Below are 27,680 nucleotides of genomic sequence, written 5' to 3'. Positions count from 1 at the left end.
GCCTGATGACAGGCGACACATCTCTGTGATAGGTATGTGTATTCCAAACTGTCCTCTTGATGTTCCGCTTATCTGTCAGACCTCACCCTAACTGGACTATCGCCCCTGAGACAGAGGAATTCCAAAAAGCTGATAAACTGCCCCAAGGAGGGGCTCTGGACATACCAGGACTTTTGATTCAACACCCATATGCTCGAAGCCCCCCAAGGAGGAGCATTCCGGACATACCAGGACTTTTGCCTCAGTATCCCCTCAGGCTCTCCCAAACACTATATAACTCTCCCCTAGTCTGTAACCCGGTGCACTTCTCCTGGAGGAGTGCCCGGCAGGGCTCCTTTCTTCCTTTCTTTTTTTTTTTTTTTTTTTTTATATATATTTTATTTATTCATTTTTAGAGAGGAGAGAGAGAGAGACAGAGAGAAAGAAGGGGGGAGGAGCTGGAAGCATCAACTCCCATATGTGCCTTGACCAGGTAAGCCCAGGGTTTCGAACCGGCGACCTCAGCATTTCCAGGTCGACGCTTTATCCACTGCGCCACCACAGGTCAGGCGTTTCTTCCTTTCAATAAAGCCTGTTACTCTGGTCTTTCGGACTCCCATGGATTCCAACACTCTGCAGGTTCACTCCTCCTCCTCCTCCTCCTCCTCCTCCTCCTCCTCCTCCTAGACACACACAAACACACAAACACACACACACACACACACACACACACACGGTCTGGTGCCTCTCTGGTGTAAGATGAGGTCTCACTGAATGCTGCTTTTTTTTTTTTTTGGTGACAGAGCCAGAGCCAGAGAGAGGACTGTAAGGACAGATACATAGGAAGGGAGAGAGATGAGAGGCACCAATTCTTCATTGTGGCACCTTAGTTGTTCATGGATAGCTTTTTTATATGTGCTTTGAGCGGGGGGCTACAGCAGACCAAGTAACCCCTTGCTTGAGCCAGCAACCTTGTACTTAGCTGGTGAGCCTTGCGCACACCAGATGAGCCTTTGCTCAAGCTGGTGTCCTCAAGATTTCAAACGTGGGTCCTCGGTGTCCCAGTCCGACGCTGTATCCACTGCGCCACCACGTGGTCAGGCGATTGCTAAGGTTTTGACCGACGTCCCTGCATACGCAAACCTTTTCCCATCCTTGTGTCCTCAGGTTTCCGATGATATCTGATGTGTAGCTAAAGCTTCACCCACATTCCCTGCAAATATCACACTTGGCCTCTGATATGTCCACTGCTGATTAAGGAGTTCTGCTTTCCAGCTAAAGCCTCATCCACACTCACCACACAAAAAAGGGTTCTACCCCGAGTGAGGCCTCAGGTGTGTCCTGAGGGTTGATTTATCACCAAATCCTCATCCACACTCCGGGCACATGAAGAGCTTCTCCCTCGAGTGAGTCCACTCATGCCTCTTGAGTTTTGAATTAACACTACATCCTCGTACACACTCTGGGCACATGAAGGACTTGTCCCCTGAGTGAGACCTCTGGTGTGTCCTGAGGGTTGATTTATAACAAAATCCTCGTCCACACTCTGGGCACATGTAGGGCTTGTCTCCTTAGTGAGACATCTGGTGTCTCCTGAGGTGTGAGTTAACACAAAATCCTTGTCTAGGCCTGACCTGTGGTGGTGCAGTGGATAAAGCATCGACCTGGAAATGCTGAGGTCGCCGGTTCGAAACCCTGGGCTTGCCTGGTCAAGGCACATATGGGAGTTGATGCTTCCAGCTCCTCCCCCTTCTCTCTCTCTGTCTCTCCCTCTCCTCTCTAAAATGAATAAATAAATAAATAATTTTTTTAATTATAAATTATATAAAAAAAAATCCTTGTCTACACTCTGGGCACATGAAGGGCTTCTTCCCTGAGTGAGTCACCTGGTGTCTCCTGAGAAGTGACTTACGACTACATCCTAGAAAACACTCGGGGCACACGTAGGGCTTCTCCCCTGAGTTAATCCTCTGGTGTCTCTTGAGTTTTGACTTAAAAGCAAACCCTCATCCACACTCTGGGCACGCAAAGGCCTTGTCCCCAGAGTGAGTCCTCTGAGGTGTCCTGAAGATTGACTTATCACCAAATTCTCATCCACACTTTGAGCACAAGAAGGGCTTCTCCCCTGAGTGAGTCCGCTGCTGTATAGTGACTTTTGATTTATCACCAATCTTTGGGCACACTGATCAGAAAAAAAAAAAAAAAAAAGGATTCTGCATCAAAGAGTGCACTTCAGGGTGTGTGAGGAGGTGGGATTGAAGTGTGAAGCCTCGCCCACACTGTCTGCCAACATAGGGCTTCTCCCCCGAGAGGGTCACCCTGTCTGCCATAACGTTTGATTCCAGGCTGCAGTCTGGTTTGAGCTCACTACACTTCACAGCTCCAGATCTCAGGGTTTCTAATTTCTTTCTCCCCTTGTCTGTCTGCACAGGGCTTACCCTTTGGGCTGAGCTGGGCTCTATTTTTATTTTTTATTATTATTATTTTTTTAAGTTTATTTATTTATTTTTTTACAGAGACAGAGAGAGTCAGAGAGAGAGATATATAGGGACAGACAGACAGGAACGGAGAGAGGTGAGAAGCATCAATCATTAGTTTTTTGTTGTGACACCTTAGTTGTTCATTGATTGCTTTCTCATATGTGCCTTGACCGTGGAGCTACAGCACATAGAGTAACTCCTTGCTGGAGCCAGTGACCTTGGTTCCAAGCTAGTGAACTTTTTGCTCAAACCAGATGAGCCCGCGCTCAAGCCAGCGACCTCGGGGTCTCGAACCTGAGTCCTCTGCATCCCAGTCTGACGCTGTATCCACTGCACCACCGCCTGGTCAGGCTTGGGCTCTATTTTTATTTTTTTTATTATTTTTGTTTTTATTTTTTTTTCTGTATTTTTCTGAAGCCGGAAAAGGGGAGAGACAGACAGACTCCCGCATGCGCCCGACCGGGATCCACCCGGCACGCCCACCAGGGGGCGATGCTCTGCCCCTCCAGGGCTTCGCTCTGTTGCGACCAGAGCCACTCTAGTGCCTGGGGCAGAGGCCAAGGAGCCATCCCCAGCGCCCGGGCCATCTTTGCTCCAGTGGAGCCTCAGCTGCGGGAAGGGAAGAGAGAGACAGAGAGGAAGGAGAGGGGGAAGGGTGGAGAAGCAGATGGGTGCTTCTCCTATGTGCCCTGGCCGGGAATCAAACCCGGGACTTCTGCACGCCAGGCTGACGCTCTACCACTGAGCAAACCGGCCAGGGCCTTGGGCTCTATTTTTAGCACTGCATGACCTTCTTTGGAAGGTCTTTGGGGTGGGTTGCAGAATGCGCCTGAAGTTTCTTCCTCCTTCGTCTGCACAAATGAAAGTCTCAAGCCACCTTCTCTGCCTTCAACCTCTGTCTTAACTCCAGCAACTCTGAGGAAAAGACATCTGCTCCTGATGCCACAGGCCCGAATCCCCCGGACAGAAGTCACACATGTCCGTGCACATGGGAAGCACCTCCTGGCTGGGTAGTTGCTCCTCGGAGAAGACCGGAAGGCAGGAGGAGCAGGGGTCTGTTTCTGGCTTTGATTCTGCTGGAGAAAGAAAGGTCGGTCAGAGAAGCCCCAATATACCTGCAGGGAGTCCCCCCTTGTCTCAGGTAAACTAGTGCCCTCCTGCCACACCTGTTATTAATCCTTTGTGTTGAACATCATTTGTTTCCACTAATGATTTCTTTACGTTCTGTTTCTACACAGTCCCTTTTCTTTTTTTTTCTCTTTCTTTTTTTTTTTTGGTATTTTTCTGAAGCTGGAAATGGGGAGAGACAGTCAGACAGACTTCCGCATGCGCCCAACCGGGATCCACCCGCACGCCCACCAGGGGGCGACGCTCTGCCCACCAAGGGGCGTCGCTCTGCCGCGACCAGAGCCACTCTAGCGCCTGGGGCAGAGGCCAAGGAGCCATCCCCAGCGCCCGGGCCAGCTTTGCTCCAATGGAGCCTCGCTGCGGGAGGGGAAGAGAAAGACAGAGAGGAAGGAGAGAGGGAGGGGTGGAGAAGCAGATGGGCGCCTCTCCTGTGTGCCCTGGCCGGGAATGGAACCTGGGACTTCTGCACGCCAGGCCCGACGCTCTACCACTGAGCCAACCGGCCAGGGCCCTACACAGTCCCTTTTCTATGGCAATCCAGTGGAACCATCCCAGAAACATGTTCTACACATCACTCATACTAGGCGCCTTCCAGGTAAGCAGTGAACAGAGAGCCATCCCCCCACAGAAGGTGGCAATTGGCTGAAGTCTTTGAGTCTTTTCCATGAAGTTATCTTTCATACATACATCATCCATCCATCCATCCAATCACTAATTCTTTTGAGAATAATGTTTTAAAGGTTTATTCCAGACATACAAGGCAGCGGTGACACAGTAGGTGGTGCCATCGTCAGAAAGATCACAGTCTCATAACTGACAGCTCTGAACAGAATAGGACAGAATAGAATGGTAAGAGCTCTGGGAAATGTTCTCTGGGGATCAAGGAAATTCATGTCAGACCATGGACCCAGAGGAGACTTCCTGGAGACAAAGAAATCTGAGCCTACACCTTAGGGAGGCTGAGTCCACTAATCAAACATGGAGGAAGGATGGAGAGAGAGACAGGGAGGAGTTTAACTCGAGGAGGAAACGTGAAGTCTAGGAGGGTGGAACTGTCTACTGGAGTAACTGCAAAGCAAGAGATGAGTCTGGAGCTGTGGGCAAGGGCCAGGTGCAGTCACCTCTGTGCTTAGACCCTCCTGAGAGTGTTAGATTCAGGGAGTACTGACATGCTGGGGCTGCCAAGAGTGTACAAGGTCCCTGTGACGCTGAGAACAAAGAGTTCAGCAACATCCTGCATTGAGTCAGAGACCCTTATCAGAAGTTTATGTTTGAAATTCTCCACTGAGTAATACCCCCCCCTGTAACTGCGCACGACCTCCCTAGCCAATGACTAACAGCCACATCAGCTTCTGTATGATGCTTGCTCATCCTAGATAGCCACCCTATAAAAAGGAGCCATTTTAGAAGCTCGTGGCTGCAGTGCTCCAGTCTCTTCGGAAGCGTGGGTTGCCTGCAATCCCTGCGCAGGTTTGGGGGGCTGCAGTGTTCCCCTGTGTGGGTTACCTGCATCCCTGCACAGGTTTGGGGGGCTGCAGTGCTCCCTTGCATGGGTTGCCTGCAGTCCCTGTGCAGGTCTGCAATAAAACGTATAAAATTTACTTTGTGTCTGCTGTGGTCTATCTCGCTAGGATGTAACAGATGGAGGCCCCAGCGAGATTGGCCGTGTAAGACCCCTCCTCATGGAGTGGGCTGCAGCAGACTTTGGTAGCTGGCCAGCCTCTGGCAGTTGCCATTTAGAAACTGAATTTGGCTGATTTGAAACCTTTGGAGTCTCGAGACTGTTTGGTAAGGAAGCTTCCTCTTTGAATATTTGGAAACAGAGCTCTGGTTAGAAAAGGGTGTAGTAGAGCAGGTGGGACGCCACCTGATTTCTCCCCACCCGGTTGGTCAGGGAATGCAGGATGCTGCCTTCTCCCTTTGGTTTTGGTTTGGTAAGGAAGCTTCCTCTTTGAATATTTGGAAACAGAGCTCTGGTTAGAAAAGGGTGTAGTGGAGCAGGCAGGACGCCACCTGATTTCTCCCCACCCAGTCAGTCGGGGAACGCAGGACGCTGCCTTCTCCCTTTGGTTTTGGTTTAGAAGTTTTGTTTGTTTTGTGTGCATATTTGGTTTGTTTGTCTGCTACTAGAATGGCCAATTTAAGAGCAGACTGGCCAAACCAAGGATTGCTAGACCCATAGAAAACATAGAGAGTCTAGTGTACTATCACCAGCACCCACCTGCAGGCAGGTGGCATGGTCAGTGTGCAGCCCAGTATAGCAGCAGAGGTAGAGAAAGAAAAGGCAGCCAGGCTGCAGCTGGCTGCAGGAGAAGCGGCAGGCTCCCCTCACAGTTTCAGGCACTTGTCCCTCCCCCTTGGGCACCGGCTCAAGGGCTGAGCCACTGCTTAGTCAGGCAAAAGATAACAGTGCAGTAAGCTAGAGGTTATCATCACCTTGCTACAGCCCCCTGCCCTCCTCTGCTTTAGCTCCGGGGAATCCCCGCCTCCTATCTGGAGCTAGACCTGAGGAGAAGATTTAGGGAATACGGCCCCTTCTAAACCCACTGCTTTAGCCATAATAGAATTGTATAGTCTGTCAAGTACAAAGACTTCCTTTTTGTACCAAGGATCTGTTGTTGTATTCCCAATTTTGCTCTCTTAGTCAAGCCCCTCAGTGAGATCTTCTGAGCATGGCTTTTAAGGTCTATAATAACAAAGGAAGTAACAGAAAAGGCAAATAAGGCCCAAAAGAAGTCAGGAAATACCAACTTTTGGCTTCAGCGCCCTAAGGGGCTTGCTTCATAGCTGTCATCAAGGCCCTGCTCCAGAGTGGAAAGAAAGGTCATTGAACTGAAGCCTGCCAGGCTTCCCGGCCCCATCAAGGGACACGTCTGTGCTGTGGAAAGAGGGACATAAGAAGGTAAGCTGCCCCCTTGCTCCATGGAGGGAGGGTTCAGTCTCTTCTAGCCCTGCTCCAGCTACCTGTGACCTGACCTTGCCCAGCGTGCTGGGAATTGCCACTGAAGGCCTAAGGACATCGTTCAGGAGCCTAAGGTATTTCTTCCAAGTAGCAGATAAGCTAATAACACAAAGGCCATCTACTATGCCTTGCTTGAATATTTAAGTTTTATTTATCCCTCAAAGATCTCTACTGTGGGTATTGACAGTCTGGTTTTATTGCTTTATGTTTAGTGTCTCCTTTATTTCTCTTATCTCAATGCCCCATGCCTATTATAGGCTGGGACCTGCTGCTAATTCCAGCTAGAAGCAGTGGTCACTAGGACTTAAACTCTAACTGCAAAGTGTAGAAATGTAACACCCTTTCCCTAAGTACTTACAGGTTTTATAGGTTACTCAGCAAACTGTTCAAAGACTGTCCAAGAGGCACTTCTAGCAGTACACCACCCAAGGACTGACTCCCACATAGACGGGTCCACACACCATGATCCTGACCACTCCCACTACTGCCAAGGTAGAAGGCATACTCGCCTGGGTCCACCACAGCCGGCTGAAGCTTGCAGTCCCAGTAGAGACACCTTTGTGGACAGCGAAGACTGACCCTGCCAACCCTTGTAAGCTGACCCTGAGAAGGACAGCATGCCCTGCTTCAGCCACAAACCAGAAGTTAACTGGTCCACGCATGGAGACTTTGGGGAGGGAGGGAAACTAAGGTAAAGGAAAGCCAAGTAAGTCATCTTAAGGTTTGATGCATGCACTGCTATGAGTCATACAGAAAGGGGTGTAAGTCCCTTGGCTGAGAGAGAAGCTATAAGGTAAATGAAAATTATGTATGTGCTCATAGCTACCACTATAGAATAATCTGTGAATATTGGTCATGTGTCCAATAGGCTACTTATGAAAGGGACACCTCCAAAAAGCAATCTTTAAAAGAGGATTACTTAGTACTAACTTAGTCTTTGCTGAAGGTTAAGGTTTTTAAAAATCAAGAGTTTTGACTAGAAAGGAATTGTATGGTTTTGATAATAGAAGGTATAAGGTGTAGAGGTACTTTTGAAAAGAAAAGGAAAAGCAAGTTGTTATGAAGGCCAGTTATTTCTGGATAAGAAAGTGCATAAAAGTTGAAAGTTTGTGTAAGTTGCAGAAGGTTTGTGTAAGTTGCAGAAGGTTTGTGCAAGTTGTAAGAAGTTAGTACAGAGAAGAAAAATGCAAGGCAGAAAGAAATTAGTCCATAAAGCTTGTAGTACTAAGGGCACACTATCAGCGTGCCAGCACATACTAGGGAGGACCCCTAACCTAATTAGCTTATAGCTACAGCTAAAGTAGAAAATTCTCATGAGCCCCAGCCTTATATCATTCTCCCCACTGATGAAGAATCAAGGATTTGATTTATGCCCAAAAGAGATGGGGGAATGTTAGATTCAGGGAGTACTGACATGCTGGGGCTGCCAAGAGTGTACAAGGTCCCTGTGACGCTGAGAACAAAGAGTTCAGCAACATCCTGCATTGAGTCAGAGACCCTTATCAGAAGTTTATGTTTGAAATTCTCCACTGAGTAATACCCCCCCCCGTAACTGCGCACGACCTCCCTAGCCAATGACTAACAGCCACATCAGCTTCTGTATGATGCTTGCTCATCCTAGATAGCCACCCTATAAAAAGGAGCCATTGTAGAAGCTCGTGGCTGCAGTGCTCCAGTCTCTTCGGAGGCGTGGGTTGCCTGCAGTCCCTGCGCAGGTTTGGGGGGGCTGCAGTGTTCCCCTGTGTGGGTTACCTGCAGTCCCTGCGCAGGTTTGGGGGGCTGCAGTGCTCCCTTGCATGGGTTGCCTGCAGTCCCTGTGCAGGTCTGCAATAAAACGTATAAAATTTACTTTGTGTCTGCTGTGGTCTATCTCGCTAGGATGTAACAAGAGCTTCCCTGTCCATCTCAGGAAACACTTCCTACAGCTCTATCACGTGGAAGGAGGGGTAGGAGAGAGGAGCCTCATTATACTTTGGAGGAACCTGGCTTCCCCACGTCCAATTTCAGTTTTCACATTGTGCCCTGTACTGTGTTGTTAAGCCGTCCTGCATTTCTCTGCCACCAGCTGACTTGGAGAGAGGAACTCCATTGCACAAGCATCCACAGTGGGGTGACCGCTTTGCCTTCCTTTCCTGGTTCTTGTGCTAGTGACGTGGGGCTGCCTGCAGGGGTGGGCCAGTAGCACCTCTTGGGTTTCATTTCTTTTCTTTTTTTTTTAGGTTTAATCTCATTAACCCTGCCAGTAAGTCTGTTTCAGGGCTTGAGGCAGATGACCAACCACAAAGGAATGTCTGATGTCACAATCCAGAAGTCCTGGATGATTGAAAACCCCAGAGCCCTCCCCTCTGCCCCTCCCCTAAGCCCTTAGAACCTAGGTCCCAGGCTGTGCCTGGCGCCTGACTCTCCCTTAGGAGTCAGCACGACAGGGTTCCTTTCTTCCTTTCCCTAAAGCCTGTTACTCTGGTCTTTTCGGACTCCCATGGATTCCAACAGCACGGAGCCACACTCTGAAGGCGCGCACAGAAGGAGGCGTGTGTGCTAGTCAGCTTAAACGCAGTGAGTTACCCTGGGTCAAGGGAAGAGAAAGACATGCAAAATACCAGAAGAGCCTCATAGCCAGCTCGCTAGACAAGCGGGACTTGGAAACCGGAAATGCCTTCTCGGATTAGAACCTTGGAGAGGACCGTCTGGACCGGAAACACCTCAGGAGAGACTGCCGCAGAGACTTCTGGGACGTGTAGTCTTACCATCTGAAACCCTGGTAACAGACTTCTTTGGAAATATTGTATGTTTTATACTTGAGTATCTTAAGAAATGAGATGGGAAGAGGTTTCTGGTTTGTTCACTTGTTAGAGCAGGGGTCCCCAAACTACGGCCCGCGGGCTGCATGTGGTCCCCTGAGGCCATTTATCCGGCCCCCGCTGCACTTCCGGAAGGGGCACCTCTTTCATTGGTGGTCAGTGAGAGGAACATAGTTCCCATTGAAATACTGGTCAGTTTGTTGATTTAAATTTACTTGTTCTTTATTTTAAATATTGTATTTGTTCCCGTTTTGTTTTTTTACTTTAAAATAAGATATGTGCAGTGTGCATAGGGATTTGTTCATAGTTTTTTTTATAGTCTGGCCCTCCAATGGTCTGAGGGACAGTAAACTGGCCCCCTGTGTAAAAAGTTTGTGGACCCCTGTGTTAGACCATCGTGGAAAGTACAAAAAGATTGCAGTTTTTATCCCCAGTCAGGTTACATACAAGAATCATCCAATGAATGCAAAAATAAGTGGGACAAGTTATCCATGTTTCTCTCTCTCCCTCTCTCTCTCTCTCTATCCTTCTAAGTTCCACTCTCTCTCTAAAGTCAATAAATGAAAAGTTTGAAAAACAGGTCGGCTGTCACTACAGTATACAATGTTCAGGTATATTAAACTCTTGGTTTAAGTTCTCTCTGTTGAGGCCAGTGAGCGGCGGAGCCTCCAGGGATTCTGGGAATTGTAGTTCTTTCACAAATGATCAGGGAGACCACGTGGACCTCTGACTGTAGTTCTGGTGAGCGCGGTTTGCGGAGGTGACTATTGTGCTGGAAGGAGGGACGGGAGAGTCAGTGTGTAAGGTTAGAAGCGGTGCTAGGGAGCTGGTGGATTGGAACCGCGTGGATTGAAGGCTGGTGTGCAGTTGATAGAACGGGAAGTGCGGGAGGTTTCAATCTGGAAGCCAGGACGCCGCCCCGGATGTGTATTTAGGGACGGGGAAGTGGGTAGAGACTCAGCTTGATTGGAGTTCTGAGTAGCGGGGCTCTTCCAGGGTCTTTCCGTCTCCCGCTGGGGCTGGTGAGCAGGAACTGTCATATAATTATTATTTTTTTTTATACTGACAGAGTCACCGGGAGGGGTAGATAGGGACAGACAGACAGTAAGAGAGATGAGAAGCATCAATTTTTTGTTACGGCACTTTAGTTGTTCATTGATTACTTTCTCAAATGTGCTTGACCCCAGGGAGGGGGGGCTGCTATAGCAGACCGAGTGACCCCTCGTTCCAGCCAGCGACTTTGCTTCCAAGGTGGTGACCTTTACTCAAACCAGATGAGCCCGCGCTCAAGCTGGCGACGTCGGTGTTTGGTATCAGTGTCCTCCGCGTTCCAGTCCTTCCTTGTATGCACTGCGCCACCGCGTGGTCAGGCTTATATCATTTTTTGGAGGAGTTGAGATGATTCTGGGACATAGAATTCCCATGGGGAGATGGCTGAAGACATGCATCTCCAAGGTTAATTTTGGCTCCGGGCACACGAGATCAGTCAGAGCTAAATAGGCGTTTTCTGTAGTGGGTGGGGGTGCAGAGCCGACCACATAGCCACCCTGCTTTTGGCAAGGGAACACCCACTAGCGTCAAGCAGTGTGAATGGTAGTGAAAACACCGGATTGATTGTGAATATACAATTCTGGGTTTTTGAACTTGTTTTGGTGGGGCTGAATATGGCCCAAGTCAGTGAGTGAGTGGGGATGCGGATGGGGTAGGAGCTCTCAGGAGCTGCAGTGCCTGATTTGTACAGTAAGGAGTGTGGAAACGTCACATTGCTGCTCCACCCGCAGGTGCTGGCTTCGTGAAAACACGATGGGCTTTCACAAGGAGGTTAGGAGAAGTGACCTCCTTCAGAAGCAGAAACTTATCTTAACTTCTATTTGGTCTGGAGGTAGCATTTCAGGGCAAACACATGTCTGATCCCGGGGCTGTGACGCCTGATCCTTCAGCCCTGGGAGAGCAGGACCAGGAGGAGAACAGGGAAGACATAGGAACCATGAAGAATCTGACCATAAATCACGAGGCTAAAGGTGAGAGTTGTTGAGAGTCTGGAGAGGTGAGGAGGAGGAGTAAGGCTCCAGGCTTAGCTGAGAGCACTGTAGTGACCCCAGCTGAGTAAAGGGACTGCTCCCTCTGTCCTGGGCTCCGAGGAGCTTCTCCCCGGGGCATTCTGGGAGGCCTGCACCCTCAGAGCTGTGTTCTTCCCCTAGATCTGCCTTCCAACTGCACTGACTCGCTCCAAGAAAAGGAGGGAAAGCCCAGAACACTGGTGAGTTGGGGTTACATTTTTTCCCTTTTTTTCTGAAATGCTGCCTTCTTTTCTGGAAAATAGGCAAACGGGATTTTTTTTTTTTCCTGGGGAAGGAAAAAAGCAAACAGTATTAGACAGTTCATATCTGTGTCAGGCACATTGTTGTCCAATTTAGAATGACTCCTGCATTTGTGTGTTTTATTTTCTTTGTTGGAAAATCTACCCAAGATTAGTAGATTCCAGAAATGTGCAAAGTATAAAGGATATTTTTAAAAACTGAGATTATTAAAATTTTTAAATATGTATTTAATTCACTTCACATCACACTAGCTAAGATTCTGTCATTTTTTACCTTTTTATATTGAAATTTTTGAACAAATAGAGAAGCAGAGGATAGAGTGGAGAAATAGTATTTAAAAATAGTGAATTCAAACTCAATTGAACATGAACAGTACATGTCACCAAAAAAATGAATTTTTGGCCTGACCAGGCGGTGGCACAGTGGATAGAGCGTCGGACTGGGATGCGGAGGACCCAGGTTTGAGACCCCGAGGTCACCAGCTTGAGCGCGGGCTCATCTGGTTTGAGCAAAGCTCACTAGCTTGGACCCAAGGTCGCTGGCTCGAGCAAGGGGGTTACTCGGTCTGCTGTAGCCCATGGTCAAGGCACATATGAGAAAGCAATCAATGAACAACTAAGGTGTCGCAACGAGAAACTAATGATGCTTCTCATCTCTCTCCATTTCTGTCTGTCCCTATCTGTCCCTCTCTCTGACTCTCTCTGTCTCTGTAAAAAAAAAAAAAAATGAATTTTTGTAGGAAAGCCTGAGTTACTGACTCTGGGTTCAGGGATCCTGCTCTAGTTTCCCCTAAACTGGGAAGGATGTTCTTAATCACTTGATTGCTGACCTAGTTAATTATTCTGAATGGGGTGGGGGTGACCTTTCTTGTTCCTAGAGGCTATGCTGGAAAGACCCTCATGGAATAGCCTCCAGCCAAACTTTTCCCATAAAAACTGATAGGAGCCCTGGCTGGTTGGCTCAGCGGTAGAGCGTTGGCCTGGTGTGCGGGGGACTGGGTTCGATTTCCAGCCAGGGCACATAGTAGAAGCGCCCATTTGCTTCTCCACCCCCCCTCCTCCTTCTCTGTCTCTCTCTTCCCCTCCCGCAGCCAAGGCTCCATTGGAGCAAAGATGGCCCGGGAGCTGGGGATGGCTCCTTGGCCTCTGCCCCAGGCGCTAGAGTGGCTCTGGTAGCGGCAGAGCGACGCCCCGGAGGGGCAGAGCATCGCTTCCTGGTGGGCAGAGCGTCACCCCTGGTGGGCGTGCCGGGTGGATCCCGGTCGGGCGCATGCGGGAGTCTGTCTGACTGTCTCTCCCCGTTTCCAGCTTCAGAAAAATACAACAACAAAAAACTGGTAGGGTCTCTGACACCCCTGAATGAGCAGGTCTCTCTAGAGCAGTGGTCCCCAATCTTTTTGGGGCCACAGACCGGTTTAATTTCAGAAAATATTTTCACAGACCGGCCTTTAGGGTGGGACGGATAAATGTATCACGTGACCGAGACAAGCGTCAAGAGTGAGTCTTAGACGGAGGAACAGAGGGAATCTGGTCATTTTTTAAAAAAATAAAACATCGTTCAGACTTAAATATAAATAAAACAGAAATAATGTAAGTTATTTATTCTTTCTCTGTGGACTGGTACCAAATGGCCCACTGATCAGTACTGGTCCGCGGCCCGGGGGTTGGAGACCACTGCTCTAGAGGACTCTTCATTGGAAGAGCCTGCACCTGTGCACGGTGGGAGGCCTATTTTGCAGTCCTGGCTGAAGCTTCCTGCTCTGGTTGTGTGTCCTTCCAGTGCTTGCTGAGATTGGTACATACTTACAATTCTTTTTTCGTCTGTTGTTTTAAGTAGGTATTATTGATACTTTAAGACTCAGGCTGACTTCTTTCTTTCTTTCTTTATTTTGGTCGGGTGATGTGTAGAGCTACAGCCCAGTGGGATATTTTTTGGTGTGGTAATCATTGCATTGATGTATTTTATTTTATGTAAGGTAACATAAGTAGTTCCGGGAGAAAGGCCAGGAGAGCCCTGCTAAGAGGACTGTCATTTCTAGAGGGGGAGGGTCAGCATGATTGTGCATGTCCAGGCCCCCCCTGCTGATTAGATACATATTCGGGGGCAATCGCCTTTACTGAACTCCCCAAGACGAGTCAGAAAACATGAACAAGTGACGAGAGCCAGAGCCTGAGCAGGGAGCTGGGTTGGTCTCCAGAGTTGCTACAATGTTTTACCTAAAATGTTCAGTATTTAACAAAGAAAGTGTATTGAAGGGGAGAGATGCAGGGTGAGAAAGAAAATAAGGGAGAACATACGAATATGAGAATGAGAGGAAGTCTGAATAAATTTTTCCGTTATGTAAAATGCAAACAGCTTTCCAGTTCTGTGCTGAGTTACAATGTCCTTGGACATTGTGTGTGTGTTGGACGATACGCTGTGGACAGCAAGTCCACCTCAAATTGGAACTTCTCTGCCCATTTAGAACTCTTCTGTCTCAAAATCCTCTATAGTGTGTCCTCACCATCACCTTCCTAAGCCCTGCTTCAGGTTTCAATTTTTTTTTTTTTTTTGACACAGATAGAGAGTCAGAAAGGGACTGATAGGGACAGACAGGAAGGGAGAGAGATGAGAAGCATCAATTCTTCATTGTAGCACCTTAGTGTTCAGTCATTGCTTCCTCACTTGTGTTTTGACGTGGGAGGTACAGCAGAGCGAGTGACCCCTTGCTCAAGCCAGTGACTGTGCTCAAGCCAGTGACCATGGGGTCATATCTATGATCCCAAGCTCAAGCCTGTGACCTTGCATTCATGCTATTGAGCCCACGCTCAACCCAGATGAGCCCACTCCCAAGACGGAGACGTCGGGGTTTCGAACCTGGTTCCTCCACATCCTAGTTCGATGCTCTATACACTGCTTGCTCAGGCCAGGTTTCAAATTGATTCACAAATAACTTCTCCAAAGAAATCATAAATATCCAGGGTCCAGGGATGGTATATGCATCAGATCTGTGCCCCTTAAATTTTAATACAAAGCCATGATCATAGCCATTAGAGTTTGGTACATAGAACTGTGTACTAGTGAAAGAACTGGAACAAAGTTTTGTAGCTCCAGGCCTTCGAGGGTCACAAGATTTACTCATTGCACTTGTGAAATTGATGGTGACTTGCTGGTCATTAACGGATTGCTTGTTAATAGGTACCAATCACGTTCAGGGATGTGGCTGTGGTCTTCACAAAGGCGGAGTGGAGGAGGCTGAGCCCTGCGCAGAGGAGCCTGTACAAGGAAGTGATGCTGGAGAACATCAGGAACCTGCTCTCGCTGGGTGAGGCTGTGTTCTGTCCTTCCTTACTGTGGTAGCGGGATGGACCACCTACCGTGGGCCAGAAAATGTTCTAGACACTTAGAGCCTCACAGAAGTGAGGGAATAGCAGCCCCTGCCCATGGGGGCTTACTTTTCCCAATGTGTTGAGACAAATAAGAAAGAAGAAGCTTCACATGCAGGGATAGGATGGTACGTTAAACAGTGATAAGCACTTCCTACTCTAAAATAATGTTCAAATGAAGCAGGATAAAGGAGTATCAGTTGTGACAGGGCGGCGGGCTGAATATGAAATCAATGATAAGGTAACATGTGACCAAAGACGTAATGTGGTGACCGGTGGCAGGAGAAAAAATCAATCTTGCGCTGACATAACGTCTATGCGACCTGGTGGTAGAATTTCAGGGCAAACACTGGTTTGACCCCGGAGTAGTGACGCTCGCTGATCCTTCGACCTTGGGAGAGCAGGACCGGGAGGAGAACAGGGAAGACGTGGAGACCATGAAGAATCTGACCCCAAATCATGAGGCTAAAGGTGAGAGTTGTTGAGAGTCTGGAGAGGTGAGGAGGAGGAGTAAGGCTCTGGGCTTAGCTGAGAGCACTGTAGTGACCCCAGCTGAGTAAAGGGACTGCTCCCTCTGTCCTGGGCTCCGAGGAGCTGCTCCCCGGGGCATTCTGGGAGGCCTGCACCCTCAGAGCTGTGTTCTTCCCCTAGGTCTGCCTTCCAACTGCACTGACTCGCTCCAAGAAAAGGAGAGAAAGCCCAAAACACTGGTGAGTTGGGGTTACATTTTTTCATTCTTCATTATGAAATGCTGGCCATTTTCCAGAGAATAGACAAACGGGATATTCTCTTTTCTTGGGAAAGGAATAAGCAGGTGACATTAGACAGTTCGTGCCTGTGTCAGGCACCATATTATTCTATTTCGAATAACTCCTGCATTTGTCTGTTTTATTTTATTTTTTACGAAGTCTACACAGGTTTTGTAGAGCCCAGGAATGTGCAAAGTATAAGGGATACTTTAGAAAAACAGACTATTAAAAATTGTATATATATTTAATTTCACTTCTCCTCACACTAGCTAAAGATACTGTCTTTTGCAGTGGGCATCTTTTTACTTTTTTACTATTGAAAGTTTTGAGTCAGTGGAGAAGCAGAGCATAGTGCGGAGAACAGTGTAAGGTATTTTCCCAGCCAAAGAAAAAAGAAGAACTTAGCCACGAAGTGTGGAATAGCAAAAGCTTTATTCTGAGTGCATCCCGGACAATGTTCTCTGGTCCGTGAGACGGGGGGGTGAGAGAATTCACACAGATTCTCTCGCGCTAGTGGGTGGTGGAGTAATTTATAGGGTCTGTAGCGTGATGGCGTGTTAATATGACATGGCGAAATTTTATAGCCTGACAGACAGTCGTTCTTTTTCAAAGTGCTTCTGGGAAATTTCTTTTGGCCGGCATGGGTGCGGGTGATTTCAGCCAAAATCCGGGACCTAGTTCCTCATGTGACCTTCCCCCAATGCCAACCGACCTCACATTCTGGACTTTTATGTGAGATAGGGGTGCTGGTATTCTTCTGGCTACTTCCTGCTGGCTAGGGGCGTCGTGGGGAAGGGAGGTCGGAAGGGGGTGGCTCTGAGGGGAGTTGCGTATATGGATGTAGGAGCATCTGGTTAACCGTGACTCGAGAAACCTCGTGGACGCGGCCCTGTAAGAATCTAAGGAAGAGGAGCAAATATGAGTAATATGCTGATAATTAGAGGAGGACCTAGGATAGGGGCAGCCCAGGTGAGGATGGGTGACTGCCATCAGGAGTTAAGCGGGTTGTAGGAGGAGAGATACTTGAGCAGTTTCTCTTGCAGTTGGTTGAGGACATTGATGTTTTCTTCCATCAGGAGAGTCTCATTGAACAACATTGCTTTCTGCTTTAACTCACTCTGGTGACAGGTTTCCGGTGGGAGGGACGGGAGCAACAGGAGGATCTGCAGGGCCCAACCTTTCAGTGAGTCAGAGACGGGTAGGGCCCAGTGGTTCCGACTGCCGACTGCCGGCGGTCCTGCATGGGGGCAGCTTGAGGCGAGAGGCATGGTGCCAAGGAGTTCGCCCAGGAGCTTGGCTGCAGTAGGAGTAGTCACATTACCGTATGGGGGCCAGATGGGAACTGGGAGGAGCTTGGCTGCAGTAGGAGTAGTCACATTACCGTATGGGGGCCAGATGGGAACTGGGAGGAGCTTGGCTGCAGTGGGAGTAGTCACATTACCGTATGGGGGCCAGATGGGAACTGGGAGGAGCTTGGCTGCAGTAGGAGTAGTCACATTACCGTATGGGGCCAGATGGGAACTGGGAGGAGCTTGGCTGCAGTAGGAGTAGTCATATTACCGTATGGGGGCCAGATGGGAACTGGGAGGGATTCTTCAAGCGGATGTGAACGGGTGGGTGGTAGGCAGCTACTACAGGGGTAGAAGTGTCCCAGACTTGAGGGTGACAATATCTGGTGGAATAGGGGTGTGACCGGGTTAGGGTGATCTGTGGTAGTGGGAGAGCCTTCAGTCAGCAGTGGTAGGAGTAGGTGGGAAGATGCTGTCAGCTGGATAGTGGTTTTGAGACTTTGTAGAATGTCCTGACCCAGGAGGGGTACAGGGCATGAGGGCATAACTAAGAAGGAGTGCAAAAAGGGGAATCCGTTCAAACTGCATGTCAGGAGTGGCATGCAAAGGGGGAAAGAAGGGGCCCCATCCACTCCCATAACCGAGACCTGTGAGGTCCAGAGTGAGATGGCAGAACAGAGAAGGTTGTCACATGTCCACAAGAAATGTGATGGTCTTACCCGCTACCTGTAGCATTACCCGGGGCTTGGCGAGGGTGATGGGGGTCTTTGAGCCCAGGCTGCGTCAGTCGTTCATGAGGCCGAGGAGTTTGAGCGGTGGGCCTGGCTGGCTGGCTTGGCCTCCCATTTGGGTGGCTCTTCCCCCGTGTAGAGGCACCGGGGAAAAGGTAGTTGCTTAAAGGGGTCAGTTGCTCCGCCAGTGACCGTGCTGCTTGCAGTTAGGGCAGGGCTTAGTGGGCGGCCTTGGGCAGGGGCACTGTCGGGCCCAGTGCTGCCACAAGAGCCTGGGTTTGGGGTGTCACCTTCTGCTGCATGTGGTCCTGGCGAGCAGCCTCAGCCTTTCCCTCCCGACCGTTAAAAACTTTAAATGCCATGTTCATCAGGTCTCCGATAGGGGTCTGGGGGCCCTCGGTATAGGCGATGGGATTAGAAGAGTAGGAGCCTAAACACTCTTCAATTGCAGACAGATCAGAGAGGAAGAAAGGAACAGGAAACTGAACAACTCCTTCCGCTCCCGCCACCTCGCAGAGAGGACAGAGAAGATTGTCTCCCTCTTGTGGCTCAGAACGGGATCTGGTGTGAGCATGACGGGAGGAGAGCGAGGGACTGGTATTTGCAGGCAAATGAGAAACAGGATCCGTTGAAGGGAGAGGAGGACCCCAATAGGATGGAGGGCGTCATGCAGGAGGGGTAGGGAGTTCCTCAGGGAGGTCGGCAAAGATCTGAAGTGGAGGGTTTAGCTGAGGTTTCTCTGGCAACAAGGACCTGCGCTGTGGAACAGGCGGCACAGAGATTAGGACGGGAGCGCAAATACCCAAATATCAGAAGCCCTGAGTGTAAGGGATCTCCGACCATTTCCCAGTTCTCTAGCAGTAGTTCTGTAAATTGGTGAGGATGGTAAAATAGAAAGTTCCTTCAGGAGGCCACCTGGTTTGATTATCCAGTGGGTTCTGTGGCCTGGGCACAGTGGAGAAGAACCGTTTCTTCTTCTGTAGGGAGGGAGAGATTCCAGATAAGGCGCCCAGGGGTGTCCCCGAGCCAGGTTTACATCCCTGTGCCCCCCATGGCCGCCCTCAGTCTCTGAGTGACCAGAGAAGAGAATTAGTGTCTTGTAACTCAACCCCTGTCCTCCAGATCGTTAGGTAGAGTGGGTGTGTCTGGGATGTCTCCATGGGCTCAAACGCACTCAGAACGGAAAAGAGGTCCCTGACGCAGCTGCGATTACGGACAGAGAGCCTCAGCAGAAAGAACTGAGGGGAGGCTGGAGGCAGGAGACTCACCGCGCCGTGTGCTGAAGTGGGTGGGAGGTCGGAGGTCCTGGTTCTTCCTCGGAAAGGAAGGGGAGAGGAGAGGTCCCAGCAGACTTCAAGATCCTCCCGGGTTTAGGCACGAAATGTAAGGTATTTTCCCCACCGAGGGAAAAAAAAAGACTTAGCCACAAAGTTTGGAATAGCAAAAGCTTTATTTAGAGCGCGTCCCGGGTGAGATTCTCTGGTCCGCGAGACAGGGGGCCAGAGAAGTCACGCAGATTCTCCTGTGCGGGGAAGGGGGTGGTGGTAACTTACAGCGTCGGAAGGGAGATGGTGAGTTAATATGTCGTGGCAAAATTTCATTGTCTGACACACAATCTTTCTTTTTCGAAGTGCTTCTGGGAAGTTTCTTTTGGCGGGCATGAGTATGGGTGGTTTTAGCCAAAGTCCTGGACCTGGTTCCTCACGTGACCTTCCCTTATTGCCAACCAATCTCACAAACAGTATTTTAAAAATATGTGGATTTGAACTCAATTGAACATGGGACGTAAGAGTCAACACACACACAAAAAAATGGTTGAAGGAATGACCGAGTTACTGACTCTGGGTCGAGAGGTCCTGCTCTAGTTTCCCCTAAACTGGAAAGGATGTTCCTAATCACTTCAATGCAGACCTAGTTAATTATTCTGAATGCGGTGACCTTTCTTTGTTTCTAGAGGCTGTGCAGGAAGGGTCCCCCTACCGAACTCTTCCCATAAAAACTGGAAGGGTCTCAGACACCCCTGAATGGGCAGGTCTCTCTAAAGGACTCTTCCTTGTTAATACGCACAGTGGGAGGCCTATATTGCAGCCCTGGTGAAGCTTGCTGCTCTGGATATGTGTCCTTCCAAGTTTTGGTGAAATTTGTACCTACTTATGATTCTATTTCTTCTTTCTTAGTTTATTGTTTTAATAAACTATTACCTTAAGAAGCAGGGTGATGTTTTATTCGTCTGGTGAAGTTGTGTCGCTCATGATTGCGTTTATTCTTTTTTTTTTTTTTTTTTCCCCATTTTTCTGAAGCTGGAAACAGGGAGAGACAGTCAGACAGACTCCCGCATGCCCCCGACCGGGATCCACCCGGCACGCCCACCAGGGGCGACACTCTGCCCACCAGGGGGCGATGCTCTGCCCCTCCTGGGCGTCACCATGTCGCGACCAGAGCCACTCTAGCGTCTGGGGCAGAGGCCAAGGAGCCATCCCCAGCTCCCGGGCCATCTTTGCTCCAATGGAGCCTTGGCTGCGGGAGGGGAAGAGAGAGACAGAGAGGAAAGCGCGGCGGAGGGGTGGAGAAGCGAATGGGCGCTTCTCCTGTGTGCCCTGGCCGGGAATCGAACCCGGGTCCTCCGCACGCTAGGCCGAGCGTTTATTCTTTTTGTTTATTCTATTTAAGGTTACATAAGTAGATCAGGGAGAATGACCACGGGAGCCCAGTCAAAAGGACTGTTATTCTGGATGGGGAGGGTCAGCGGGATTGTGCCTGTCCAAGGCCTCTCCTGCTGATTAGACACATCATCTGGGGCAATAGACTTTACTGAATGTCCGAAAACATGAAGAGTCAGAAAACATGAAGAAGTGAGAGGAGCCACAGCCTGAGGAGGGAGCTGGGTTGGTCTCCAGAGTTGCTACAAGGTTTTACCTAAAATATCCAGTATTTAACAAAGAAAGTGTATTGAAGTGGAGAGACGCAGGGTGAGGAAAAAAGAAAGAACATACAAATATGAGAATGAGAGGAATTCTAAATCAAGTTCCCTATTATGTAAAATGAAGACAACTTTCCAGTTCTGTGCTGAGTTACAAACTTCCTGGACTGAACATTCATCCTTCTGTTACTGGTTATGAGTTGTGTGTTGGACGATACACTGTGGACACCAAGTCCCTTTCAAATTGGAACTTCTCTGCCCATCTAGAACTCTTTCCATCTCAGTATTCCTCCACAGTGCATCCTCACAGTCATCTTCCTGAGCACCACTTCCGGTTTTAATGTTTCTTTGGAACAGATGGAGAGAGTCTGAGAGAGAGACCGATAGGGACAGACAGAAAGGTAGAGAGATGAGAAGCATCAATTCTTCATTGCAGCACCTTGGTGTTCAGTCATTGCTTCCTCACTTGTGCTTTGAGGTGGGAGGTACAGCAGAGCGAGTGACCCCTTCCTCAAGCCTGAGACCTTGGGCTCAAGCCAGCGACCATGGTGTCAAATCTATGATCCCACGCTCAAGCCAGAGACCCTGCACTCATGCTGTTGAGCCCACAAGTCAGCTGGATGAGCCTGTGCTCCTGACGGCGACATCGGTTTTCGTACATGGGTCTTCCGCATCCCAGTTCAATGCTGTAATCACAGTGCCACTGCCTGGTCAGGCTGGGTTTCAAAGTTATTGACAAATTACTTCTGCATGGAAATCACAAATATTCTGGGCCCAAGAATTGGCTGTATGCATCTGCTCCATGTCCTTTAGATTTTAATACAAAGCCATGGTTGTGGCCAAAACAGTTTGGTACATAGAACTGTGTACTTGGGAAAGAACTGGAACAAAGTTTTGTAGCTCCAGACCCTCAAGGGTCATGAGATATACTTATCGCGCTTGGAAAATTCATGGTGACTTGCTGTTCATTAATGAATTGCTTGTTAATAGGTACCGATCACGTTCAGGGATGTGGCCGTGGTCTTCACAAAGGCGGAATGGAGGAGGCTGAGCCCTGCGCAGAGGAGCCTGTACAAGGAGGTGATGCTGGAGAACATCAGGAACCTGCTCTCGCTGGGTGAGGCTGTGTTCTGTCCTTCCTTACTGCGGTAGCGGGATGGACCACCTACCGTGGGCCAGAAGATGTTCTAGACACTTAGAGCCACACAGAAGTGAGGGAATAGCAGCCCCTGTCCATGAGGGCTTACTTTTTACGATGTATTGAGACAAATAAGAAAGAAGAAGCTTCCCGTGCAGGGATAGGATGATACGTTAGACAGTGATAAGCAATTCTAGTAAAAAATAATGACCCAATGAAGCAGGATAAAGGACTATCGATTACTACATGGTGGCGGGCTAAATATGAAATCAATGAAAAGGTAACATGTGACCAAAGACATAATGTGGTGATGGAGTTAGACTCTGTGTGTGAAAGGAAGTAGCATTTCAGGTGGAGACGTGTTGACACTAAGACATTAAGGAAGGGATGGTCCCTCCCAGGGGTAGGGAATTGTAAGGAGGCCGGTGGGACTGGAAGTGCAGTTTGCACGTGGGAGAGTAGAGAGGAAGCCTTCTGCAACCGTCAGAGGTTTGTATTCTATACGCTACGTTTTTCTCTTATTTAGAAACTTACATTGATTCTTTAATCCTAGGTTGATAAATACTTTCGATTGCAACATTACCCTGAGTCAGCCGTTGTCCACTTTTTCAGTAAAGGGCCAGAGAATAGCTATTTTAGATGTTTTGTGTGTGATGCGATCTCTAACCGCTCTGAACTCTCTCCCTGTCCCGCTAAAGTAGCCAGGACAGTACGTGGATGAAAGAGTACGATTGTGTCCCAGGAAGGACTTCTTCTTTGGACACCAAAGTTTGAATTTTATATCAGTTTATGCTATTATTTTTTTACTTGTTTCTATCTTGTAAACAATTTAAAAATCATCCTGAGCCTGTGAACTATACAAAGAGAGGGGAGGATGAAATAGGTCTGAAGCTCTATTTCTCCCATCCCTTGTTCTAGGTCAGTGCTGTGCAAATACAGGGTGAGCCACGGGGATGATTTAAAATTTTCTAGTAGCCTGACCTGTGGTGGTGCAGTGGATAAAGCGTCGACCTGGAAATGCTGAGGTCGCCAGTTCGAAACCCTGGGCTTGCCTGGTCAAGGCACATATGGGAGTTGATGCTTCCAGCTCCTCCCCTACTTCTCTCTCTCTGTCTCTCTTTCCTCTGTCTCTCTCTCTCCTCTCTAAAAAAAAATTAATAAAAAAAAAAAAAATACTAGTCAGAAAAAAAAAGAAAAAAAAATTTTCTAGTAACTACATATTAAAAAAGGTAGACATGAATGGGTGAAATTCACAATCTTATGTCATCCAATCTTTCAAAATATTTGACATGTGCCTGACCAGGTGGTGGCGCAGTGGATAGAGCATCTGACTGGGATGCGGAAGGACCCAGGTTCGAGACCTCGAGGTTGCCAGCTTGAGCGCGGGCTCATCTGGCTTGAGCAAAGAGCTCACCAGCTTGGACCCAAGGTCACTGGCTCCAGCAGGGGGTTACTTGGTCTGCTGAAGGCCCACGGTCAAGGCACATTATGAGAAAGCAATCAATGAACAACTAAGAAGTCGCAACGCGCAACGAAAAACTAATGATTGATGCTTCTCATCTGTCTCCATTCCTGTCTGTCTGTCCCTGTCTATCCCTCTGACTCTCTCTCTGTCTCTGTAAAAAAATAAAAATAAAAAAAAATAACAGGTGTGGCAGGAGGGCCCTAGTTTACCTGAAAGAAGGGGGGACTCCCTGGAGGTATGTTGGGACTTCTCTGACCAAACTTTCTTTCTCCAGCAGAATCAAAGCCAGAAACAGACCCCTGCTCCTGCCAACTTTTGGATTTCTCCCGGGAGTCACTACCCAGCCAGCAGGTGATTCCCGTGCGCTCGGACATGTGTGACTTCTGTCCAGGGGATTCAGGTCAGAGGCATCAGGAGCGGACGTCTTTTTCTCAGAGTTGCTGGAGTGAAATCACAGAACGTGAAAGCAGAGAAGATGGCTTGAGACTTTCGTTTGTGAGGATGGAGGAGAGGGAAACCTCAGGCGCATTCCACAGCCCACCCCGAGGACCTTCCAGAGAAGGTCATGAGGTGCTGGAAATAGAGCCCAGCTCAGTCCAAGGGGTAAGCCCTGTGCAGACAGACAAAGAGAGGAAGGAATTAAAAACCCCAAGATCTGGAGCTGTGAGCTGTACTGAGCTCAAACCAGACTGCAGCCTGGAATCTAACGTTATGGCAGACAGGGTGACCCTCTCTGGGGAGAAGCCCTATGTTTGCAGGCAGTGTGGGCGAGGCTTCACACTTAAGTCACACCTCCTCACACACCCTGATGTGCACTCTTCAATGAAGAATCCTTTCCTGTGTGATGAGTGTGGCCAGAGATTTGGTGATAAATCAAATATCATGATACAACAGTGGACGCACTCGGGGGGAAAGCCCTTCTTGTGCCCAGAATGTGGACAAGGATTTACTTTTAAGTCACACCTCAAGATACACCAGAGGACTCACTCAGGGGAGAAGCCCATTGTGTGCCCAGATTGTGGACGAGGATTTGGTGATAAATCAGCTCTCAGGAAACACCAGAGGATTCACTCGGGGAAGAAGCCCTTTGTGTGCTCGGAGTGTGGAGGAGGATTTACTTTTAAGTCACACCTCAGGACACACCAGAGGACTCACTCTGGGGAGAAGCCCATTGTGTGCCCAGATTGTGGACGAGGATTTGGTGATAAATCAGCTCTCAGGAAACACCAGAGGACTCACTCTGGGGAGAAGCCCTTTGTGTGTCCAGAGTGTGGACGAGAATTTAGTCAAAAGACACACCTCAGGACACACCAGAGGACTCACTCTGGGGAGAAGCCCTTTGTGTGTCCAGAGTGTGGACGAGGATTTAGTCAAAAGATACACCTCAGGACACACCAGAGGACTCACTCTGGGGAGAAGCCCTTTGTGTGCCCAGAGTGTGAACGAGGATTTGGTCATGAGTCATCCTTCAGAAGACATCAGAAGACTCATTGGGGGGAGAAGCCCTTTGTGTGCCCTGAGTGCGGACGAGGATTTGGTGATAAGTCACACTTCCGGAGACACAAGAGGACTCACTCAGGTTGAATCCTTTTATGTGTGGTGAGTGTAGATGAGGCTTTAGCTAGAAAGCAGCCTGCTTAATCAGTGGAGGACATATCGAAGGACAAGTGTGATATTTGCAGGAAATGTGGGTGAAGCTTTATTTACACATCAGATGTCATCGGACGCCTGAGGACACAAGGAGTGTGTAAGGTTTGTGTATGCAGGGACCTCGGTCAAGACTTCAGTAATCAGTGAGACCTCATCTTACACCAGACAGACACCACACCGACTGTGTCTGTGTGTGTAGTAGTGAACCTGCAGAGATGTGTCATCAGGCACCAAGGACACATTCACCAGAGGAGTCGCATGCATGCAGCATGCAGGTAGCTCTAGCCGTACGTCTGCCCCCATTGCACAAGGAGGATGCACTTAGAAAGGAAACGTGTGTGCAGGGGCTGTGGGTGAGGTGTGAGCAATAAGTTAACATTGACCGAACAGCCAGTGTCCAGCAGTCATACCATGAGGGTATACTCAGGGAGGGGCCGTGTGTTTGCAGGGAGTGTGGTCAGGGATCCTGTGATCATGCGTCCTTGTTCTCATGCCATAAAGAGATCCTTCAGTGGGGATCCTTCAGTGGTTATCCTGCCCAGATCACCTTATCAGGACCCACACCCCTGCAGCTGCTGATAACTGCTGCTGATGGACATGGTGATGAATTCTTCTCTGGGACCTTCTCTCAGCCACAGGGAATGGCCCCTTTACACAGGGTGGCTTCTGGCCCATGACTGATTGAGATGGAGAAACAAAACCTCACCTCTTGACTCTGTTGGGTTCAGAGGGTCATCCTGGGTCAGGAGTGCCCATGAGATCTCAGCTGTGAACACACTGCAGGTCAGCTCCTTCCTCTGCCCAGTCCAGCCCTCAGTCACCAATAAACCACTCAATCCTCCACCCATTGTCTCTCCAGGGACTCCACTGTGAGACACCTTAAGTGTATAAGGAGTAAAGTCACAGCTGTGACCATATGCCACCCCTCACAAATGTCAGCGTACACACTCTATGTGTGTGAGATGAATGGGCACAGAGTAGGGAAAATCTCACCTCAGGATGCATCATAGAACAGCTGCATTGTAGGCAACCGGCCATCTAAATTTGAATTCTCTATGACATGATTGGGAAACTTTAGTTAACAGCCCTGAGTGTTTTGGATGCAACACCAAGACACTCAGTGAGTGAGTGATCTTTGTGCAGACAGAGAAATGCTCCTGAAGAGGCTTTAGAGGGGGTGGCATGAAGGGAGGGGCACAAAGAAAAACAGATAGAAGGTGACAGAAGACAATTTGACTTTGGGTGATGGGTATGCAACATAATCAAATGTTAAAATAACCTGGAGATGTTTTCTCTGAACATATGTACTCTGATTTATCAATGTCACCCAATTAAAATTAATTAAAAAGAAAGAAAAGTAGATTCTAGATTTCCCCTTCCCTTTTACTTGTTAATCAGGAAAACAAAAAGTATGTTGTGACAAATACTAGCCCTATCTTCACTCAGCACAAAGTCCCTTATTCATTCATTCTTTCCCCTTATTACCTGACCTTCCTCCCCTGAATCCTGTTGCCTTTGTTCTTGTAAAGAAGTTTTGTCCTCTGCTCAGTAAAAGCTGTGAGAATCAGGACTCCGGAGGTCTTCATTCCCTGTCCCCGCAGGCCTCTCCCTCTTCCCCTTGCAATCAGTTTGTGTCTTGAGTAGGTTTTTTCTCGGAGACTCTGGATGTTGGTAGTTCCAGTTGGGCTGCGCTACTACACTACATTTGGAGAAACTTTAGGTGGCCTGGGAGGGACTCTGTGAGAAGCTTTAGCAATCAGTTACACCTCATAGGGCACCAGGGGACACTCAGGGAGAAGAGAGAAGTGGGCAGGGTTTGTGGGTGGAGCTTTATCCTGTTGTTTCTCCTTAACCTTCCAAGAGGACATTCTTGATCCCAGGAATCACTACCTCAGTTGTCAGTCACCTTTGAGGGGCTTTCAGAAGCCTTGAGCCCTCCCTCCTGCTCTGTGTATGAGAGTGAGGATGGCACTAGCTACTCAATAGACATGTCTTTATTTTTTCAGTTTTTGTAAATGGAATAAAGAAAAGGTTTCATTGAAGTCACCTAAGAATGACCACTTTTATATTTGTATTGGGTAAACAGATGTTTCTAGGTTTGCTCCTTTGTGTTGGGGCAGCGCCCTGTGTGTATAGTGTATGGAAGGATGCAGGTGCTGCCCTCAGGGAAGGAGATTGCAAACTGGATTGCCTTCCTGCTTGGGAGGGGCAATTGTTTTTCTATTGTTTGCTAGAGAATGTTTTTTTCTCCCAGACTGTTTTTGCTGGAGAGTGCATAGGGAGAGAGAAAGTTGAAGTGCTGGGAGCCCTACTGAGTTTTGTGGGGGGGGCCCAGGACTCCTATAGAGCCTGAGAATGAGTCTGGGTTTTGGAGCCTTGAGTGAGACGGAAGTGGTCTCCACTGCCTGTTTGCTCTTCTGTTACAAGACTAATAAACAGAATGGCCCACCATTTCCTGTCTCCACTGTTCCTTTACCTTCTGCCGGAATCCAATGTGAACCTGCATCTGCATGGCCATGGCCGGGGCCACCAGCTTTACAATTTTCATACTCAGTTCATCCTCATGTTTTCTTGTCCTTCTGTTCCAGTAAAGTCTTTCATGAGCTCAATCTGTGCCCCTTAGTCACACATGCATCTGGAAAAGAGTTCACATTCACAGCCCAGGTTTCCTGCATGAATCCAACCCCTGAGAAATGAGTAAG

At 48.7% G+C, this 27,680-nt stretch overlaps 1 protein-coding gene and 1 long non-coding RNA gene across 2 annotated transcripts in view; both read left to right on the top strand.

The window, feature by feature from the left end:
- Window positions 1-17,845, top strand: part of LOC136309451 (zinc finger protein 343-like) — an 85,360-nt gene extending 67,515 nt beyond the window's left edge. Inside the window, exons 5-7 of the mRNA XM_066237590.1 lie at window positions 15,370-15,507; window positions 15,688-15,746; window positions 17,807-17,845. Of these exons, the coding sequence (XP_066093687.1) occupies window positions 15,370-15,507; window positions 15,688-15,746; window positions 17,807-17,845 (236 nt within the window). The remainder of the gene's footprint in view (window positions 1-15,369; window positions 15,508-15,687; window positions 15,747-17,806) is intronic.
- Window positions 5,541-7,579, top strand: LOC136309141 (uncharacterized). The gene is made up of 2 exons (XR_010726238.1): window positions 5,541-7,240; window positions 7,343-7,579. It is a non-coding gene; the product is annotated as an uncharacterized lncRNA (long non-coding RNA).
- Window positions 17,846-27,680: the final 9,835 nt, after the last annotated feature.

This window comes from Saccopteryx bilineata, chromosome 6, assembly GCF_036850765.1.
Source record: "Saccopteryx bilineata isolate mSacBil1 chromosome 6, mSacBil1_pri_phased_curated, whole genome shotgun sequence".
Taxonomy (NCBI): Eukaryota; Metazoa; Chordata; class Mammalia; order Chiroptera; family Emballonuridae; genus Saccopteryx; species Saccopteryx bilineata.
This window is presented reverse-complemented; position numbering and strand designations above follow the sequence as displayed.